Source organism: Furipterus horrens, unplaced genomic scaffold (genome assembly GCF_987537825.1).
Source record: "Furipterus horrens unplaced genomic scaffold, mFurHor1.1.pri manual_scaffold_7, whole genome shotgun sequence".
Taxonomy (NCBI): Eukaryota; Metazoa; Chordata; class Mammalia; order Chiroptera; family Furipteridae; genus Furipterus; species Furipterus horrens.
Genome location: NW_028327177.1, coordinates 34636166 through 34656947, shown reverse-complemented (window position 1 = coordinate 34656947; position 20782 = coordinate 34636166). Strand labels below are relative to the sequence as shown.

Sequence of the window (20782 nt, the reverse complement as noted above, 5' to 3'; positions counted from 1 at the left end):
AGATGGACAGATGGTACCACAGCTGTACCTTATAGACATAATGTCCATTGTAAAGAGGTAAGAAAGAGAAGAAGAACCACAGCATAATAGCACCTATATAAATAAAAACACACCCACAACAGCACTGTTCAATATAACACAGGGGTGTGTACATGGCTAGAGATTCCTGAGGGTTGTTGTCTCCTAGGGTCATGAGGGAATAAACATGAGAATTGGGGCAAAGGGGAAAATAAAATAAATCAAGAGGAACATCTTGAAGGAGGTGAATATAGAATACACCACGTTTCCCCCCTTATTCATAGATCACAGTTCTATCTGTCTTTTGTCTAAAATCCATCATTTTATATAGTTTGTCCAGTTTTGTAGTTGTATGACGGGGAGGTAAGTTAGTGCAAAGTCCATTATTTACCATAGCTGGAGAAATAAATGCCTTTTTATCTTTTAAATATTATTTTAAGTTTGAATTTAAATTTTTCCTATTTCTTTTGCAGTGCTTTAGTTTTATCATTTTTACCGTTGCTTATAAATGGCAGACAAGAGTCATGGTTATAGGAAATGGTAAATACCCTTTTCAAGTAATTTATAACTTATTTGTCATTTTCTATGGCCTGAATGTCTATGTACCCCCAAAATTCATATGTTAAAATCCTAACCCCCAAATATAATTGTACTAAGAGGTGGGATCCTTGGTAGGCGATTAGGTCATGAAGGCAGAGCCTTTGTGAAACTAATGCTCTTATAAAATATGTTGCAGAGAGATCCTTCATTCTGTTCACTGCTTGAGAATAGAATCAGAAGCCTGTGACCCTGGTGAGGGCCCTTACCCAACCACCTTGACATGCTCTTCTAGGACTTCCAGGCCCCAGAAAAATCAATGAAAAGGCAAGTGACTGACACTGGGCATCAAAAGAAAAGAGAGCATTTGTGATGGCGGCATTTTTGCCTAAATGCAATGGATGGCTCACACAATAATCACTGGGGTGACTAGATAGGTTTTACATTTATTATGATCATTGGCAAACAAAATACAGAAATAACACATGCTATCTGCAGTAACATTCATGCATATCGTAAGGTCTGTTGATTTGAGACTCAACTCAAAGTGACATCAGGTGTGCTGGGAGCAGAGTGATGGGGCCATATCTTACGATCAGAACAGAGCACACAGGGTTCCACCCACGGGATTTTCCAGCACAAGAAAGCATGCCAAATAGTAGAACCCAATGTAATCCTTCACTGTTTAATGAATTACATATTGTATAATTATCAAGGAGGAATCTAGTATTGACATTTGTATTCTAGCTCAACTGTTACATTTATTACTCCTTATCATCAGAAATGTGTGTTCCAGCAAATTACTTTCTACCTATTCAAATAATGAGAGGTAAAGTCCAACCTGAACATATGAGCAAGGATATCCCCAATACAGAGTGACTGGCAGAAAATATGACTAGGGAGAGATAGTTTACTCATACATATGACGCAGGAACTATGGTTTCACATGGAGGAAAATAGAATCAGCTTTCTGCCTTTTCCTTACCCTTTCCAAACTGGAAGTTAGACCCAGTGTGTATATTTGTATATTTGTGCTTAAAATACAAGAAACATGTATGCAGGAAGCCCTGCTGCAATAAGTAGCTACTGCTAAAGTCACTGTGTTTTGGCCCTTACTGCTCTCAGTACAGAATTCCATTTGCTATTCCTTTGTTCTAACTGCTCTTTTTTATACCTATCATGAAAAGAACTATGGTTATCTTCATCCTCTGTCTCTGAGATGATTTCCATCTTCTGAATGATGAGTTTAATAAGCTCGTGCTGTTTTTCCAGAAGAGAAGTCACATCCTTCAGCCTAAAAGGACACACAGGTTTCATGAATTTATTTTAGCCCTTTTGAGTGCACAAAGGCCTTGATACTAGAAGTGTTCTGCATCAGATTACCTGTGCACAGGTTATAGCCAGAATCCTTTTAAGTTTAAGCAATTTTCCTATGGTTACACTATTGATTCATGGCTCATTTATTTCTCTTCCCACTTTAAAGATTAAAACACTGTTGCACAGAAAGGTTAAGTGGCTGAACTCAGGCAAATAAACCCTAAAACCCTCACACCCAACCACTGTACACTATATAGCTTCTCCAGGGATTCTCAAAATCTGTCAGAGCTTTGATGTATGAATTGGGATGGCTCATGAGGACTGCAACATAAGATACTGATTGGTGAATAGCAGCAAATAAGTTGCTGGGTCTAGAAACTCATGATTCTCAATCTACTAGCAACATCAGTGAGTTAAAGCATGCCTTAACACATTAGATACACACAAATATACAGTATAACCTTATACTATGCATCATTATTTAAGAGTTTTATGTTTCTCAAATACAGATAAGAGAAAACATACATACCGGTATTTCTGCTTCAGTATTTCTACTTCTAAAGCTGTATCAACATTTGGTACTTCTTGTCTTGTTTCTTGGGTGCAAAAGATATAATGAAATACACGCTATGGGATAAAAGAGTAACAGTTACTCAAGTTAAACTCAACTCAGGAACCATTTCTTGAACATGTGCCATGATTCAGCTACTGAACCAGGGTGTGCTAGCGCAAATACTTGAGAGCCATGGCCCTCAAGGGGCTCAGAGTCTGTTGAGAGAAATAGACATGCAGAGAGATATATAACAGAATTATATACATTCTAACAGAGGAAAATACAAGATGTATAAGTAATGCAGAAAGAGGACTGAACCGGAGTGGAGGATTGTTTAGGAAAAGGTTTAAATGAATCATTTTTATGAGAAAATTCCCATGAAAAATGCTCTTCATAAGTGGTGGTATTTCATACAGGATTAGTTGTTATTTCTCTCAAACTGCCCTGCACCATTATCTGATACAGCTGAATTTCACATGGGGAAATTTCTGAAATGCTATGTTAATATCTATTAAAAATGTATAGCCTTTAGAGCATTAGTGGGCTGGAAATGGTAGAGGGAATGAGGTAATTCTAGGAGCCCAGACAAGAGGAGACGGCCACTTGCACAGGCCACCCAGGAAGTCAGATGGCCCAAACCTGGGATTGGCTGGATGTGAGGGGTCAGGAAAAGGGAGGAAGAGGTCAAGGCTGACGTCCTGCACAAGCAAATGACTGGTGTGGACATTAATTGACATAAGGGACTTTGGAGAAAGATGGGTTTTTTCACTTTTTCCCCACAGGGGAGGGCATGACACAGGGAGGAGGGAGAGTTGTGAGCTTTTACATGAGTTTGTTTTGGACACACTGAATTTGAGGGACCTTTGAGACACATCAGGGAAGATGTCAAGTACACAGCTGGATATAGGGGCCCTGAATGCAAAGGAGAGCTCTAGCCCAGAGGAATCAATGTTGAGCTTCTGTGTTAGGTAGTAATTGCAACCATGGATGTGAGTGAAATCAGAGAGGAAAATAGTATAGAGTCAGAATAAAGCCTAGGCTGATACTTAGGTTGACTTTATCTTTTCATGACACTATACAATGGAAAATTAACCTACAAAGAATTCAGAATATTCATAGAGGTAAGAAGAAGCCCAGAGATGGTTAGAATTAATATCCAGTGCTTCTGACTCTTAATATAGTCCATTTTCCCTTATAATGTAATGGCCTTGCTTAATCTTTGTGTGTTTTCTATATGTATACATCATACATGTTCTTTATATGCACAGACACACTGCACATATATGTAAATGACATGTGATTAGGGGAAAACAAAGCATTTCTCCTCTATGAAAAGGATAATTAAATGGTATAGCTGGTCCACCTGTCCAATGCTCACAGGGACATAGCACATATTTAACACTGAAACTGTTGGAGCCACTTGGAAACAGAGATAAACATCTCCCTCTGCACGGCCCATCATTTTATCATCCTGGCTGCATCCTGCACTTTTTTTTTTAAAGCACAATTATTTGCTTCCCACAAGCAGAGAGATTCAAAGTGTGGAAAAGGGCACCCTTAGGGATACACCATGAATGAACGTCAAGTAGTGTCACCCTGCTTATGTGGAGGTTTGTTCCAGGTACTTACTAATAACCCTCTCTTATATCTGGGTCTGTTGGGATACACGATGACGGATTTCTGATCCACTTTGCGTAGGAACCAGAGAGGCAGCTTCTTCTCTAAGTTGGTATGAAGTTCTACCTAAAGAATATTTGGATTTAATCAATAGGAATGCTTAATTAGCATCTGGAACAGTCATTGAACAGACACAATCGTTACTACAAGCCAACTGAAAATTAACTCCGATGTCCCAATGTGTGCATAAGCAGCTGGTCTGGCCAGGTTCCCTTCACCCCTTTCACCTCACCCACTGACAAGGCAGGGACTAGCCACCTGGCTGGCCATACGTTGACACAGACAGAGGCTCAAGAAATTTCTCAATTTCTCTGTGGAGATCGCTATAGGAATTTCCCTTTTCCTTTTTGATTTCCTGACTCCCAGAGGTACACCAGAGACATGCACACCAGGCACAGCATGGCTTTCTTCAGTACTGAGAAAATGCCCATGTTCAACAGCTTGTTCTCAGAGCTCAGCTCTTCTTATGGTGTATAGTCAGGATGGTGCTGACTTCAAAAAAATGTGATACCCACCTGCATAGCAATCCTCTTCAGCAGTGCATGCTTCTGGACCTCGGCAATGTCACCAACTGCCAGACCAATCTGAAGCACAGCACAGCATTCAATCACTACCAGTTTAATGGCTTATGTCACAACGCCCTGAAGCTCTCTCTGGGTCCTGTGAGAGTGGGCGTGGAATTTACTAGTAGCTCCCTGGAAACACTGCTCACACACCTTACAGGAAACTGCATAACCTTTATAACTTGGTAACAGTGATGGCCATGTGGGTGGATCCAATAATCTTAACTGTTATCATGAAAAGTTAAGACACAAATTAATCTGAAATTCATTTTAATTTAAAACTAAAAGTATGTTCTTTTTGGAGAGGGCATGGGTGATGTGATAGGAAATGCAGTTGGTAATACCCATGCAACATGGTTGGAAACTGTAGGAGTTTAGCATCTGAAGTAAATAAGAGAGACTGGACAACATGGAAAAGTTAAAACATTAAATTCAGGGAATGAAGGAATTTATATCTATGTTTGGCAGGAAAAGGTACATTTTAGGGGTTGGTGAAGGTTCTGGTAAAAAAAAAAAAAAAAAAAAAGACCCATTTAGAAATCCATGGTTAAAGAGAATTAGGAGAGGGGAAGGTCTCAGCTCAGTTCTATTCAGTCCAAATTAAATTGCTTACATTCACTCTCTCACTATTAGACACTCGGTACCTGTCTATTCTGAACCAGCCCCTGCTTGCTGCAACCTGAGAGGAAAAGCCAATCCCTGCTCTCACGGAGCTCAAAGTCAAGTAAACTCCAGGAAAGAGGGGGGGCTCTGTCTGTCCAGGTCACCACTGTGTGCCCAGAATAGTGCAGAGCACATAGTAGGCACACAAAGTAGCCACTGAATGAATAAGCAGTGAGAGTATATCCCAGGGTGTGTGAACTAGCATTGAGAACCAAATATAGTCAGCAAGTAGGTTTTACTTGGTGGGATAATGTTTTGGTTTTTGATTTGCAAGTCCTGAGATGGGCATTTTCCCTGGTTTAGATCAGCCCCTTGGGTCTGCTGCATGGGCAACAGCAGACCCTCCATATCACCCTGCCCAGGCTCTGTAGCTTCAGCTTCACTGGAGAGGACACTCCAGCGTCATCGCAAGATGTTGATTCAACACGGGAGGAGACAGATACCGTGTCACTCCCGAGTTGGACTGCACAACCATTCTCGGCGGTGCAGATAGACTCTTAAGAAGCTACACCATCGTCTCTCGAGACAGACGGCTGCCGACGAGATCAGCCCCTTTCAAAACCAAAGGTCTCATAACTGCGGCTTCATACGTGAAATGTACTTGCCTGGGCTCTGAAGACATCTGAGCTTGTGAGTCATGGATTTATAGTTTGTGAGTCATCTGAGCTTTTGAGTCTCACTATAATTTATTAATATAAGTTATAAGCTTATTTGTAAATGTAAATCTCATTTACATTTACTAATTTAAGTAACAAATGAACAATGAAGTATTAATCAAATGCTATTAATATTGAATAGTAGCTAACATTTATTAAAGGCATATCATGGTTTAAATGCTTTGTATTAGCTCGCGTCATCCTCATAATAATCTAGGAAGTAGGTTTTATTATTACCTTCTTCTGATTCATGCAAGGTCTGGGTAGCATCCAGAGCAAGAGGACCCTTGGCTGCCATGCTCATGGATTTAGGCTGAATTGAAACTTTAAAAAACTCATAGAAAAAAATTAAAAGAGCCACTGAGAGGTCCAGCTTTTCATTATCAGAACATCACTGTGATAATTTGCAGGAAGGATTAAGCAGAGAAATGAGACAAGATAAAGAAATTCTCCAGTGTACTGCAGCAATACGGATGAGGAACCATGAAAGTGAAGGCTAATATGGAGTAGGTCTAAGAGGCAAACATTTACTGGAAAAAAAAAAAAAAAACCTGAGGAAAAAGGGGGTTGGTGGATGGAGAATATTTTCCAAGATATGAGAGACAATTTGAAGGAAGGAGAATATTGTCAGTCTCGGTTCTGTTGGGTTTGATTTTGTTCTGGGACATGCAGGCAGAGAAGCTCAATGGGTATTGGATATGTGGATCTTGAGTAAGGCATCGACCTGTACTACTGCTCAGCCAAATTCTCCTCTAGATAATGATCTTCCAAAACATAAGTGATTCTAAGAGAGGAATGTGGGCTTTGTGTCACTCTCTATTACTCTTAGTGCCATCTTTTATTTTTCTAGGTCACCAAAATAAACTTCTGGAGTTGTGTCAAGTAAGTGAATCAAAACATTAAGTAGTCTGTGTTATTATTTTTTCTTTCTGGAAACACTGCTTAGCACAGTCCCTGGTGCATAGTCAGAATTATAAAGTCTGTGGAATATGTGCATATTCAAATAAATGAACAGGGGAAAAAACATGCCCTGTAATGCTAGATAGGGCTCTCCATGGACCTGGGGTATATTCTTGCCTGTGTTGGCCAGCATGCTTGTGGCTGGACAGGTTCTTTGTGGAAAGGCATGATCATGTCTGCTGGGGGTGGTCAGCCTTTGATTGTTTTAGGGAGGGGCACTTGAATGTTGCAGGTGCCCTCCCCATTTAAATCTCTGGTCCAAGAGAGATTCAAGAAATGACTTATTCCTCCTTCACACCATGAAGGTGTCTGTCTAAACTTCAGCCTTCTCTTCCACCTGCCAACAATTCCAAAGCACATCATTCATCTTTATTCCTTTTCTGCCTTGAAGTTCTTCAGAGCATTTATCAGCCCCAAGGCATGATGCTACATATTTCTTTGTTCACTACTTAACTTCGTGACAAGTTTATAATTTTGTGGGGACTGGGTATTGATCAGCCTTGTTCATGACTGTTAACACTTGGATCAGAGTCTGGCATTTAGAAGATTCTTGATAAGCATTTGCCAAGTGAATGCACCTTTGCATTCCCTGGGCTTCACACTGTGCCTGGCACACCCCAGGCACATTGAAAGAATTAATGTCATAGGTGTCTCTTTTTCCTTTCACGGAGGGAGATTATGGAAACGAAGAGCAATTACTATTAAATGCCCCAAACGATCAAACAGGAAATACAAGGATAAATTACTTACAAGTAAATTCATGAGGACAATTGGGACAAACATTGTGAAGATAATAAGTTGTGCAAAGGATAGAAGTGGATATGCCAATTCATTTCTCAAAAATGGTTCTAGAAAGGCATCGCGATAATTAATATCTCCTAGCATCATGCTGAAGGTCTGGACTATAGAAAGCAATGGGGAGCTGAAAGCATCCTGAGGAAAGATGGTAAGGGAAAATGAAATGCAAAATACATTAATGAAAAAATGTTTCCTGGAGATTAAAATGATAAAAATCATATTTAAAATATTTTTAAAGTCATAGAACTATAGTTACTAAAATACAGTGATAAAAACTACTAATAAACTAGTAGTATAGTCATCGAAATGGTCTTTTCTGCACATACAACAAATCATCATACATGACACAGACTTTTTGACAATGGAAAAAGTCATTTAATAAGGCTATACTTTTTCCTGTAATGAAAATCACTTGAATACTAATATATCAGATAAAATGAGAGCATCCAAATATTGTTGTGTCATTATTGCTTTTATATATATCATTAAGATTTAAATATAAATACCTATTTCTAATATTTATAGCAATAATATGAACCACAGCTCCTCACCTGTATACCCAGGAGGACATAGAAGCTGAGTCCAAAGGCCAAGAAAAGGAAGACGAACACGACTGTGGATCTCAACAAGGTCTTCATAATTACCTCCAACATAACAATGAAAATTCCACAGTTTTCAAATCTAGGAATATTTAAAAAATTAAAATATTTATTCACTTTTCTGGTCCAGTGTATGTCATTCAGTGTCAGTATTTATCATGCACTAGGCACTGGTTTTCACAAATGAGGTAACAGAAGTCAGTTGCTTCCAAAAAGAAGGCATGAGAATTCATGAACAGTCAAGTCTTATTTTCAAGCTGTTCATTCAAGCTGCTTTGTTTCTTCTTGTTTTCCTCTCTTGACCACTTAACCAAAGTAGGAGAGAGAAGTCATAGCTTCCCAGGATCAGAGACAGTGCTGCCAGATGATAATGGGGTGAAAGGAGAGTTGTGTGGTGCATCAGTGGGGGGTGATGAGTCCATGCACCTGCAGGCACCTGTCACAGGACACATACACCTGCTTCACATTTGCCATCCTTACAGCTCCCTGAGCATTCCTGTGTCACCCTTAGCAACCTACATTGTAAAATGTTTGGGTAGATAATGGGTGTCATCTTGCCACTATCTTGTACTCTACCCTTGGCAAAGATACCCTGTTAGAAGGGGAGCCACAAGATTTGAAAGTTGGAAGGGACTTCAGAGGCTTTATAATTCAAGTTCACAGAGACAGCCAGTAGCTTGCTAAGGTTACTGATAATGCCAAAGCCAAAAGAGTGGCACTGCCTGGACCTCTTTTAAAGCCTCTTGCCTTCCAGGACATTGTTCTTCCTACCAGATCATGTCCTTTCCAGAAGTAGGGGGCTTGGGGGGCAGGGCTCAACTCCAGGATTGGAAATGTTTTGGTGAAATGCCGATACCTCTGACTTCTGAGCTTAGATCTTGGGCAAGTTATTAACTCAGTGCCTCATCTTCTTCTTTCATAGACTGTGAGTGATAACATTTACCTCTTGCTAGTGTTAAGATTATGTGAAATGATATATTTATCTCAACATTAGCAGTGATGGAAGGCAGCCCTTCCTTCCCCTCTAGAATTAGATTCTTTGGATTTACTTTTTCTCTTCTATCAGTATTATCCCCATACCAATAATTTCATTTTGATTGTGTTAATCTAAAGTAAATAATTACCAAATAATACCAGACAAAACAAGAATAGCCAATACTTTTATATCCATTGGCTCCCTCAGATTTATCTAGACCAGTGGTTCTTGATTCAGGGTGATTTTGCCACCTAGAAGATACTTGACAATTGTCTGGAAACATTTTTTGTTGTTCCATGGATGGGGGACGGTTGCTACTTGTATCTAGAGGATAGAGGCCAGGGATGCTGCTAAACATTTTACAGTGCACAGGACACAGCCCCACAACAAAGGATCATCTGAACCCAAATTTCAATAGTGCTATGTTTGCAAGAAACCTCATCTACATTCTGAACTGTAAATCTCTCTCCCAGTCTCTGTAATAGTATATAAAAGATATCTTCACAGTCTACAAAACCTGGATAAGGAATAAACCAGTTATGCATTTATGGGATTTATAATAAATAGTTCTTCTTTTGATATTAAACATGCTTAAAAGATACAGATATCATCCAAGCTGGTTTTACCTCTGAAGATACAATAAGAAGTTCATCCAATAGAAGTAAATAGCAATTGCTCCACATTGCCACTGCACATGAGCTGGTATACCAACAAACAAGGGCAACACAAAAATGATGCTTGTTGTGTAGATAATCCACTCAAGTCCATTGTTGGGATCCAAAAAGTAATTCCTTTTCTGTGGTTGAAAAGAATGAAGAATTACCACATTTGTAGAGATGTAAGACCTAGCATCTTATGGATGGTTATGTATTATATGTAACCAATCACAACAGTTTTACATTTTTTCTGGCATTGCAGCTGGGAAGTTTAGGACCAAGGAGTCAGCTCCTGCCATGCTGGACTGAACTCAGAGCCTTGGATCTATGTCATTGTTGAAGGTGGCGCAGACTCTTGCATTGACCTGGCACTTTGGGAGTCTGATGCCTCAGGAAATTCTATGAATTTCTAGGTTTTCCCTATGGAGTCCAATCAATTTTAAGGAAAACACAGGGGATGAGAGGAGGCTGCATGTTGGTTTAGCAATTCCTTTCTGTCTGTATATGGACATGAATGTGGATTTCTCAGGATATACAGTATTCCTTCACTTATCGCGGGCATTACATTCTAGGCTCCCCCTGCCCCCCTGAGATAGGTAAAAATCCGCGAAGTAGGAAACTTACATTTATTTTAGTATTTATATATATATTTTAAGGCTTTATAAACCCTTCCCACACACTTAGAAACCGTTCCTACTCCCTTATTAACCTTTCCCACTCCTTTATTAAACTTTTTCACACTTTTATAAATACTGCTTATGTTCTTAAACATATTCTACACTCTTAAACCTATGTAACCTTAACAACATACGTATACAGTACTGTAAGATCCCGTGATATAGCAAAAAATCTGCAATAAGTAATTAAACATAATATTTTTTAAAATCCCGCGATACAGTGAGGCTGCAGTAAGTGAAGTGCGATACAGAGAGGGACTATTGTAAAGCAACTAAGGCTACTTATAAGGAGGGGTGAGACCTGTGCTAAGAATCAATTACCATAATAATTTGGTATATTTTCTATTCTTAAAGATGTCATGTAGAGTAGACCATTCAAATAGCAATAAAAAATGTGGCAACCAAATTTGTAATTCTCGTGTTTAAAAAATGAAAATGATGAGATACTAAATAATATGTCCTAAATCATTTAATATACAGTGGAACAATACAGCTTAACTCTCAGAACTGTGACAATTTACTGAAACTATATACAGATAAAAGTACTTGCAATGAATATTATAAAACAAATGCAAACCACTACTATCATTATGCAAGTACTTATGTGCTTATGTCACATAATGAGGTAATTTTCACAGAAAATAAGGTATTGTGTAAAAGATACGTAACTTAAAAATATAACATTCATAAGAAGTATACCCCAAAAATGAATAATAAAAGTCTTAGAAATGAAAGATTGGCACCACTCATCAACCAAAACAAGGACCTGTAGATAATTTCCATAATTCTTGCAACTGTTCTGAACTTCATAGAGTAGAAAGTAAAAACTGCTTAAAAAGTTTCCAACTTTCATTATAACTTGAAATTATATATAGTAAAGAAAAGTATTCCTTTTAGGAAAGGAACTCAAAGAAAAACACATTTTGAAATGGGGTCTTGGCCCAAGTAACTTCTTTATAAACATTTACTTTCAAAATCTAACCTTTATGTTAGCAAAATATTAAACTGATATCAGATAAAACACAGAAAAGTCATTCATAAGTTCATTTGTAGCCAGATTGACCCATATAGACTTGTCAATTTGGAACATTTCTGCTTCAGATGTATCAAGTAAGCACATTTCAGTGTAGGGCGTGTATCTAAAACCATGTGATTTCTACATTTGGAAAAGTTTATGCTTGGTGTTTCCAATCTACACAATTGTCAAGGTATGTGACTTTTATTCTGACATACTGTACATTGTTTCACTAATAATTTAGCAATTAATTTATATTCTTCATATTAAAATATTTATAACTTTAGAGACATAAAATGCATTATTTACCTGTTGGAAAATTTGGAGCACTTCTTTGCAATATCCAAACAAACTTGATAAGACAACTAAAATCATACACACTTTTATAAAATATGAATTCTGAAATAAAAGTAATGTAAGAAAGCACTTATAAGGATATACATTAAAACAACACCAATTTCTTAATAATTTCCACTATAAAATATTTTTGTTTTTTTTCTTCATTTTTATGTACTGTCCGTATTTGCTTTAAACAGAAAATTACTGTTATGCCAATATAAAGATGACACATACTCATTTCATAATGTCCAAATTAAAAGTGGTTTAAAAACTGCCAACTGAATTCTGAAGGAATACGAATCTGAAGACCTATGTAAAAAATTATTTTACTCTGGTAAAATACACATAATATAAAATTTTTCATTTTAAGGGTTTTACATTTTATATGTACATTTATATTTTAAAATGTACAATTCTACAGCATTAAAAATATCCAAGGTGTTATTCACCATCACAACCATCTTGCTCCATAACTTCTTTATCACCCCAAATGGAAACCCTGTACCCACTAAGTATCACTCCCCTCTACCGACAGTTCCTGGCAGCCACAATTCTGCTTTCTTTTACAGCAATTTTCAAGTTTTATACTTCAGCATGCAAGCTAGCATCTCATACATGTTACTTCCTTTAAATTAATTTACAAACTTTTTTATTAACCTATTTAATTATATTCCCTCCCATTCCACAAAGAATTTTAGGACAAACTGCTACAATATATGAATTCTATAGGCTACTTATATAATCAAAGTCCTGATATTTCAGCCTTATTATGGGGTTAGTACTTCTTTTATTTATTTATTTATTTATTTATATTTATTTTTTGGTTTTTCGATTACAGTTGTCCCATTTCCCCCCATTTCTCTCCCCCACCCAGCCCACCCCTTCTCCCACAATCATATCCCTCCCCATTGTCCATGTCCATGAGTCATTTTTACACGTTCTTTGACTAAACCCTTCCCTTACTTATCCCCCTTCTCACCCTCCCCCCTCCCCCCTATTGACTGCTATTCTGCTCTTTGTTCTATTCAGTTCCTTTGTTTGTGTTGTTCTTTAGTTTCCTGTATTAGGTGATATCATGTGGTATTTTTCTTTCTTTGCCTGGCTTATTTCACTAAGCATAATTCTCTCTAGTTCCATCCATGTTGTTGCAAATGGCAGGAGTTCCTTCTTTCTTTCTGCTACATAGTATTCCATTGTGTAAATGTACCACAGTTTTTTGATCCACTCATCTACAGATGGGCATTTAGGCTGTTTCTAGCACTTAGCTATTGTAAACAGTGCTGCAATGAACATAGGGGTGCATAAGAGGTTAGTACTTCTAAGGTAAAAAGAATACTTTTAATAATCTTTTCCTTTAAAAAACTTAAAATATGAAAATAAATGGAAAAATACCTTGGTGTCTAGTATTTCTAAATGATCACTAGTTTCATCGATGATTCCAGTTGAGTTGAAAGCCAGACCTGGCTTTATATTGACAACAAGAAAGGTCATAGGCAGGAGACCAAGGCAGTAAGATCCTAGGTTCAAAAGATGGGCTCTAAACCCATAAGCCAACCTACAGAAAAATAAATAAGCCATAATTGAAGAGTTTCAACAAAAAATATTTCTTTAAGATACCTGTGGAAAAGTAGTTAGGGTCTCTCTCAGAAATCTATTTGCTAAATTCACTGAACTTTAGAACCAAGAATATCTTTGAATTTACCTTTTTCATTTTCAAATAATCAATCTCGACTTCCTAGTCAGCCATCACCCAAAAATCTCTCACCAGTTAACGGAAGAACAGAGACACTAGGGCATATTTTCTGACTCTAAGTTAATTGCTCTTCCCAGAAACACACCTCCCACTTCATTTATGTCGACTATGGCAGGGCCCAGGAATGTTTCTCGTTGTTATATAGTGATTTCTTGCCAACCCAAAATATGTTATTTAATATAAAAAATAAGCAATATCATAATTTTAATACCAAAATATGCCTTCGACATGTTTCTTTTTCAAAGTGTACCACATTAAAATACCATTAAAACAAAATCACTTAGAAGACTTTGAATATATTTAATGGAAATATCAGTAAAAAGAAATACTGCCTAATACCCACCATTTCATAAGTAAATATTCTTTACACACAGGATGGTTGAGAAGCTCTATGCGGTTATATTGTACCATCATCTGAGAAATAAGAAAAGATCAGTAAAAATGCAATCCTATTAAGCTACCAAGTATAAACTAAGCTTTTTGTTTGCTGGTTTTATAATTTTATTTGATATTATAAAAGTAACAGCTGTTTATTTTAGAAAATTTGAAAAACCAAAAATTACAACAAGAATGTATTTTTAAAAAACACAAGCTAGAGAGAAACATTTTCTACAGATGCAAGAGTCTGATTCATTTTGTCTCTCTCAGTTTCTCTGCTGTTGAGCTGGCATAAGCTTTTCAATCTTACACAAGTTACAATTGGAAAGGACTTCAATAAGCAAGAGCTACACCCTTGGTCTTTGCTTGAAGAAACTCAAGCTTACGTTTCTAGAAAAATTTTAAACAGTAAAGTACACATAATAGTAGTTAAATTAGTCTGTATTTTATGTTTTCATGCATTATTGATAACTATTAGTATCCATTTCAAATTAACTTTTAAAAACTTTTATTGTATTAAAATTAAAATTTAATTATTCAATAAATACATAGAAGAAGTGATATTGGCCAGATAGCAGAATAGGAAGCCCCAGACCACTCTTCAGCCACTGGGATGGGAGACCCCAACTCCACAACAATACACGGACCAACTGCCTTTGTGAGAAAGCCAGAAAACTAGCTGAGAGGTTCCTGCACCACAGGTGAGCCCGCAGCCAAAGACAGTAGGAAAATTCATGACATTTACTCCCTACAACCTCTCCCCCATCATGGAACAGTCAGCCAGAGACAGGGAAAACTCCCAGCTCCTAGGCTTCTCCCTGAAGAGGGAGAGAGAAGAGTGGAGCATATGTTTCACGTCTAACTTTTCAGAGGGCTGCCGTGGGTCTGTTTTCTGTCTTGCCTGAGTCTGAGCCTGGTCCATCTAGACTTTCAGACTTCTGAACACAATAATTTCCTGCACCAGACCAGCTACCCTCCAGAACACCCTCCTCTGCTCTCCTAGAACTAATGCTACTTTATGAAGGCGCCATCCAATCACATGCTTATGTGCTGCCCACTGAATGTGGTGTTTTTATTCAAGTGAGCCTGTTTCATGTAAATTATACTGAGTCTATATTATTCAACATCCAGTTCTTTTTAAAAGCTGCAAATATTCTATTTCATCCTGTTCTGGTGGTGGAGACAATGAACTCTTTCTGATAAAGTACTGCCTATTCTTTCAAATACAATGGGAAAAACCCACACGCAGACAAAAATTCTCTAAGTATAACTATAGTTAGTTACTTTTAGGCACTGCTATGAGCCTGAACTATAACAACTGCAAAACAAAATCTACTCCAGCAGAGCTAAAATGCTTCGCATGAGCAAATGTGAGCATCATTGCCATCACCATTTCGTGGGCATAAGATCCATATGACTGCTCCCTTCACATTCCAAGTGCTCAGTAAGAGAAATGAATTCATTTAAGGTGAATGGAAATTCTGAATTGGTCTAGACCAGTGGAATTTTCTGCAGTAATGCAAATGTCCAATATCTTTGATGTTGAATAGGAAACCCACAGACTACATTGGCTCCTAAGTGCCAGAACTGCGACTATGGCCAATAAAGAAATAAATTTTTAACTTTATTTTATGCTAATTTAAGTAGTCACATGTGGCTCATGGTTACCATATTAGACAGCACAAATCTAGGTCCTAGACCAAAGTTTACAAATCTAACCCTCAAATATGTTTTACTTTGCTTGCACAAAATTTTATTTGTTGCCAATATTTATACAAGCCTAGGTTGCCATTCCCACATGGCAACAACTTGTTGATACAATAGCTATTGTCCTTTCACCCCAGGAGCTCATCACACATCTGTTACCTGTTTCCTCTGCAGTTATTTGTGGTTGAGACCCCTGGTTTAGACTGAAGTAGATCAGCTGCATGGCTTTTATTGCCTCATCTACTAAAAATGGAAATGCAGTCTTCGGAATAAGAACTGGTTTAGAATGAGTCTCTTTGGAAATTCGGTTCATATTGAGCATTTAGGGCCTGCTCTCAGATTGCGTTTATTCTTCCTGAAGGATCTAAGAGCTTCTGAAAGTTCAGTTTACCATGGAGCCCAGTGCTCAGCTGAACTTGGAAGCTATGATTGTAAAATACCAAGCCCTGCATTTTCCTCTGATTTACACTGGAGCAAACTCTTAAATATGTAGTATGTCTGTATTTAGAGGGGCAGCCTGGATTCTGGGTTGAGACAGGTTTGGCATGACCATTAGGACTAAAGTGATTAAGAGATGAAATTTTAAGGAGGTCAAATTATAGCAATTATAGAAAATTATTGCTTTCTTTACCAGAAAAATAAAGGGTTGGCCACACGGCAGACAGACATAAAACTGTAAACCTGGAATTCTCTCCAGGCTCCTTCCTGAACTATGGTACCAAAACATTACAGAAGCTTGTGTAGAAACTACGTACATAATGAAAACACTGGACTTACATTGATGGTTGAGAGAGGCTCATATGTAACGTCCTGTGCATTTTTTTTCGTGAATTCTAATGGGCACTGAAGATATCTGAAATTATACTCGATCTATAGAAGATATAATTTTTAAAAATTATATTCTAGGATAGGCCCCAAAACTGTTCTTGACAAATCACATACACAAACCTACAATTCTGCTGAAAATTAAGTGATTCAAATAAAGTTGAGTCATTTCATTGGAACAAAAGTACATTAAGTTATTATTGCATATTAGATTTAAAACTAAATATTCTAGGAAGCCTTAATTCAATTGATTTTTAGTTCACATTCATGGGAAAAGATGAATTCTCAAAAATTCACTTAGACCTTTTAAAACATCATTCTTCAGGCAATACTATGCAAGAAAATATAAGACTAGGAACAACCCTAAATAATGCTATTAAAATCAATTAAAATATTGGGGGAAACTGAGGATCTAAGGGGCAAATTGTCTTATAAGTATGTAATGACAAATGAAAACAATAATTACCACCTTTTGAGATTGTGAAACTCTACTAACGTTTTTAATATTCTTTAAAGAATTGTAATAAAATAAACTAAATTATCATAGTAAAATAAGCTTACACTGTAGTCTTGGCAGGACTTGTCTTCTGTGGAGGGTGTTATGCAGCAATCTAAAAGTACCTTTGAGAGGAAAAATGGCTAAGATATTGGGTGAGAGAGTAGATAAGAGACAGGATTTGATCCCATTTTTAAAAGAACACCAAGACATTTCCTCCCCTTCCTTTGCTTCTTGTTCCTCCTAGATAAACTGTAATCCATGCCATTCAGGAACAAAGTTTAAAAAAATAAAATGTTACATATACCACTGCACACCTCAGAAATACAAGGAATTCAGAAAAATATCATGCACTTGAGAAACAAATTAAATTTACTGAAATCTGAGAAAGAAATATTCCACTCATTCTGCCTCAGATTTGATGTCTTTCTGGGATTCTAGAGAATATATAGATTATTAAGGATTCCTTTATTCAGCATCTTGTAGTGATAATTTATTGTGTGTAATCAGCTCTCAGCTGAGCCTTGGCCAACATCCCATCTGTATTCTTGAGCCTGAAATTCTGTGTTTGCTTCTGTATGTCGCTCTCTGAGCAGTACTGACTGTCTTCTTCTAGAGCAGCATAGACAGGATAGTGGGGAATAGCTTCTACAAGGAGAAATATCGCAGGTCCTCCAAGTGTTTAACAAAGGGAGAGAATACTTAAGGGATCATTAAAGCCTCCCCTAGGGTATGTGAGGACAAATATTTTTGTGGGGCCCCTGTCTACATAAATGGTTTGAGGCACCCCAATCTGTGTGTTGGTACTTTCCTGGTGGCCTAAATTCATACCCTGAGAAAGAAATACTACCCAGTCAGGTTGCCCTCCTGGACCCGGATTTGGACAGAAGGCCCCAGATGATCTCATCAGTATGTCACCCAGAGTTCCTGGGGCAACTGGTCCACCCTTCCTAAAGGATGCAAGGGTGAAGAGCTGGACAATACCCTGAAGGGGAGCATCAGGGAGCCAGGCCCCAGTGGCTGGTCTCCACACCAGAAGGCCTTAAGAAATGGCAAGGAAGTCTCTGTTGGTGATGAGGTAGTGGTACTAAGGGTCCTAATAGGTATCATGAAAATAAAGACAAAACTAGTCAGTAGTGCTATGCAAGCCAGAACTGGAGAGGCAGGTCTGATTGTTCAGTTTGAGGAGTCTGGAGTAATCAGCGTAGGCACAATGAAGGATGGGCTGGGGAGTGGACAGCCCACAGTGGGAGGGGTGGTGCAAGTTATTCAAATGTGTGGTGTGAGGCCAAACTGAAACACCTTTAAGTTACTCCATTAAAAAAAAAAAATCACAATACTAAAACAATACAAAGTAATCATAGAACACTAGAAAATATATAGTAGCATAAAAAAGAGAAGAAAAACCAATCATAATCCCGTACCTGTAATAATTCTGGTTAATATTTTGGTATATTTTTTCAATTATGTTCTAAGTTTTCTATATGAAAATATTTCTAACTTTTTTTACTATTATTAATAATGCTGTACAAAACATCATTAGATATAAATCTGTCTGTCATGTGCTGGGTTTAATCTAGCATAATCAGTCACACATTCTAAGGCCCACAGAGGCCAGGCAAGCAGTTTAAATGAATGAATTTTGCTAGCCTTCAGAGCTCTTTTCCATTGTCCTTCAAATGTTGGCTCTCCTTGGGCTGGCTTTTATCTTCACAGTTTGGTTTTTTTATTTATTTTACTTTTAAAATTAATTTTGTAATTGCTTCCATTGGGGTTAAATTGGTTATAAAATTATATAGGTTTCAAATGTACAACTTTATAATATATTGTATTGTGTGTTCACCACCCAAAGTCAAGTCTCCTTCCATCACTATTTATTCCCCCTTTACCGTTTCTGCTTGCTCCCCATCCCCTTTTCCCTCTGGTAATTACCATACTGTTGTCTGTGTCTATTGTTTTTGGTATTTTTTTGCTTCATCTCTTCACTTATTTCATACACACCCCACCCCTTTCCCCTCTGACAGCTGTCAGTTTGTTGTGCATTGATGAGTCTGTTTCTATCTTATTTGTTTATTTTGTTCATCAGATTCCACATATAAGTGAAATCATATGGTAGTTGCTTTCTCTGACTTAGCATAATCCCCTCTAGGTCTAAGCATGCTGTTGCTAAAAGTAAGATTTTTTTTTTTTTTAACTCATCAGTTTGGATAGAAGCATATGTAGAGAAATGTCACTTTACTACAAGGAAATCAACTGCACAAGAATGGCAATACCTGGCAACTAACACCTGGTATTAGAGCTGAATATACAAAAGAAGAAGGTGGGGTGTGAGAGATGGGAGCTGCTCACCCCATCTAAAGGAAGCAGCTGCTACTCACTCACCCAGCGATTCCTGCCTTGTGCACACTAGACCTTCTGATTTTTTACAGGAACCCAGATATCTGGATCCTTATGGGAGCCTCCTAGTTTTAAATGCTAGCAGTTAATGCAAATTTGAAAAAATAACATGCATTCTATTAATAACACATCTAGAGAATTTGTCCAGCCAGCAACCACCATTAGTAGACTCTGCTCTAGATTTGGATTATTTGAATAAAAAAATCTGTTGACCATATTTACTACATTCCACATAGCAACTAATAGGATAATCTTCTTTAACCCAAGTAAGTCCTTAAATACTTGTTGGCTAACTTCCCTTATAGACTATGTAAAACTAGAAACTTTATTTAAAAATGGAAATTACTATTATTTAGGTTATGATTACAACAATAAATCCTCACATTATATTGTATGCCAAGATATACCCAGAAGGAGTTTTATTTGAAGAGCTTACTTTCATGCATTCAGGGAGGTATTCTACCATTTCCATGACTGGACATTTATTGCTTGGAGAATTATGACTAAAAACACTAAGACATTCTTCCCATCTGTAAACACAATAACAAAAAACACAAGTCTTAATCTGTTCTGTACAACAACAAAACTACCAGTTGATAGTCAAGATTATGTCTATGAGAAACCTGAATTGATCTCAATGAACCAATATTTGAATAAATTCATTAATAGGGTCTTTGCCCATTATTGGAAATTAGAAATGTGGGTAAATTCCAGGATGGCTGTTATAATTGCTGTTCTCTTTCCCTAAATGCCTTTAAAGAATGTAGATTTTTGCCTTCTGTTCTTCCTGAGATCATGAGCTGGTCATGTTGGGTAGAGATATTTATATTCACATACATACGATAGCAACACAGTACTGGGCACAGGATATTTAGCATTTAATCCACGTATACATCATGTATTGAATTAAACTACAAAATAATGTGTGTCAAGTGTATTAACAACCACAGGTGCTGCCAAAACATTGCAGAGTCTGACCCTTTTTTCATTTCCATCCAGTTGGACAGAATAAAAAGATACACATGATACCAAGGAGGAGATCAATTTACAACAGAAAATAAAGAACCCATTTACCTCCAAGAGCCCATCTATGTCATGAGAGACTAGTTCTAAAAACTACTCAGACAAATTTTCTGTTAACCCTATCAGCAAAATCCATCTAGAAAATCTGCATAATCAGTAGAAAACTTCTGGTTGCTTACTTGCATTGACAGTGCTTCAA

The 20782-nt window shown here is 37.4% G+C and overlaps 1 protein-coding gene across 1 annotated transcript in view; it reads right to left on the bottom strand.

Annotated features, from left to right (window-relative positions):
* Positions 1-985: 985 nt before the first annotated feature.
* The window catches only part of TRPA1 (transient receptor potential cation channel subfamily A member 1), a 52537-nt gene continuing 32740 nt past the window's right edge, over positions 986-20782 (bottom strand). The window contains exons 15-27 of the mRNA XM_090282814.1: positions 19997-20090; positions 17229-17288; positions 16620-16712; positions 14101-14171; positions 13397-13559; positions 11975-12064; positions 9944-10113; positions 8294-8423; positions 7695-7877; positions 4618-4686; positions 4055-4168; positions 2402-2499; positions 986-1849 (exon numbers count right to left, since the gene is read on the bottom strand). Coding sequence (XP_090138940.1) covers positions 1651-1849; positions 2402-2499; positions 4055-4168; positions 4618-4686; positions 7695-7877; positions 8294-8423; positions 9944-10113; positions 11975-12064; positions 13397-13559; positions 14101-14171; positions 16620-16712; positions 17229-17288; positions 19997-20090 — 1534 coding nt within the window. The 3' untranslated portion in view covers positions 986-1650. The remainder of the gene's footprint in view (positions 1850-2401; positions 2500-4054; positions 4169-4617; positions 4687-7694; positions 7878-8293; positions 8424-9943; positions 10114-11974; positions 12065-13396; positions 13560-14100; positions 14172-16619; positions 16713-17228; positions 17289-19996; positions 20091-20782) is intronic.